Raw genomic sequence first — 1,996 nt, 5'->3', positions numbered from 1 at the left:
TACACAGTTTATGTTATTTTATTGCTTGTTGTATATAAGACAGCCAAATATCAATTACAGGATCTCTCAGTACATTGGAGAAGGATAACGCATTTATATTTTACAAGCGTTGACAGCGACCTCGAAGTTTCGTCGTATGTGACTCGGAGACAAGAGATGAAACTTTTTCTGGCGTATGTAAACACGCGCTTATAAATATACATGCATATGTGGTGCACCAGCATGACCGCAGCCACTTGGCTGAAAGACATAAATAAATAAATAAATATACTACAATATACGTACATATACATACACTCACACATACATATATAGACATATATATATAAATGTAAATGTACGCTAATTTTACACACACACACACATATATACTAATTTTATATGGAGAATATGTTGTCTATCGGCTTTTTATAATGCTAGGCCACTGGTAGTGAAATTTCTAAAACAACTCGCTACCCTATATATTTTACGTATATATTTATTTATTCATGGGTTTCAGCCAAGTGGCTGCGGTCATGCTGGAGCACCACCGTGACTTTCCGTCTTTATGCTGTGCTCTCTTCACGTTCCTTGCATGGCTCTTCTCCTCCACCTGATATGGTCCCAATCAAGAGTTTCGATGGCACATCTGGTGTATAAGAGAATTTGACATCGCTGCCCTAAGCTGTGTCTCATTTCGAGCCATTGGTTCGTCTGGTATCGTGGAGAGGAAAGGAATATATATAAACTAAACATTCAAACACTGAGATTTGAAATCAGATGTTACTACTGTTCATATCATCTGTGGATAAATTTTAGAATTGATGATATCACCAGCCGTAACATAGGGGGATCGCAGATGTAATAGCATTAAATAGCTATGAATTATAAATTTGCACAAAGCGTAATGATGTTTGACAAGCATCTACCTGCTAGAAATAAGAGCTAAAGTCTTAAATTAATCCACCGTAGCGCACCAAGATAACAGAGAAAAACAGTATGCGTGTATATATATATATATATATATATATATATATATACACGCACACAGAACTAGCGCAGGTGGGACTACGTTGTTACGCCACCTGTCAGAAACAGCAGTCAGTGATCATCATTGAAAAAGAAGGACGCATTAGATAACCTACTCATCGATACACGACACATATTAAGAGACACAGGTCAAGGACGTGGGGGGTCACATGGTCACCCCAAAAGCTAGAAATAGCAGCCAAGAAGTCATCAAATGACATCGTTACTCTATGTACACAGAAGGTCACTTTGGATGTTAATAATCCGGATGGTCACAGAGAGAACATCTTTGCTCATGGGTCAGCTGGGTCGGGCTGACCGAGGGTTAAACACCCAAGAAAACAGCAGTAATAAAGAATACGATAGATAATGTAGCCCTACACACACGAAGTGTGAATGATAGAAGACAGGATGGCCATATGTGGAACTACTTTGATCATAGGTCTACTGGATCAGGACTGACCTGGGGCTAAACAACAACAACAAGGAAGGACACATTAGGTAATGTAGTCTCAGATACACTATGCCCGAATAATTAAAAGACAAGACGATCACAGCTGGGACAAGTTTGATCATCGGTCTTACAGGATCGGGACTGATATGAGGTTAAACAAGAAAGAGGGCCACTATGGGGGCATCAAACTAGAACCCTTCTTGCAGTAAGACAACTTACCGGGGATCTCCATCCTGTTGCATTTGTAGATGAGGTCAATAAAACCGGGACCCGAAGTCCCGGGTTCCATTTCGGTTCTCGGCGAAATGATGAACCAAGGGAAGTAACTCTAACAATGTCGCTCGTCTTTTTCTCTTTGACAGCTCTCTTTCTCTCTCTCTCCCTCTCTCTCTCTCCCCTCTCTCTCTCTCCCCCCTCTCTCTCTCTCTCTCATTTAGAAGACACTTTGCAGGTGTTTTTATCTTCGTGTGTGACTGTATTTGGATGTGTGCGTGTGTGCGTGCGTGAGTGCGCGCGTGTTCGCGTGAACGCGTG

The 1,996-nt window shown here is 41.1% G+C and overlaps 1 protein-coding gene across 1 annotated transcript in view; it reads right to left on the bottom strand.

The window, feature by feature from the left end:
• The window catches only part of LOC106878192 (uncharacterized), a 16,087-nt gene extending 14,215 nt beyond the window's left edge, over positions 1-1,872 (bottom strand). The window contains exon 1 of the mRNA XM_052978086.1: positions 1,682-1,872. Within this exon, the coding sequence (XP_052834046.1) occupies positions 1,682-1,751 (70 nt within the window). The 5' untranslated portion in view covers positions 1,752-1,872. The remainder of the gene's footprint in view (positions 1-1,681) is intronic.
• Between the last annotated feature and the right edge of the window lie 124 nt (positions 1,873-1,996).

This window comes from Octopus bimaculoides, chromosome 30 (genome assembly GCF_001194135.2).
Source record: "Octopus bimaculoides isolate UCB-OBI-ISO-001 chromosome 30, ASM119413v2, whole genome shotgun sequence".
Classification (NCBI taxonomy): Eukaryota; Metazoa; Mollusca; class Cephalopoda; order Octopoda; family Octopodidae; genus Octopus; species Octopus bimaculoides.
Note: the sequence above shows the minus strand (reverse complement) of the source record. Positions and strands in the feature narration are given on the sequence as shown.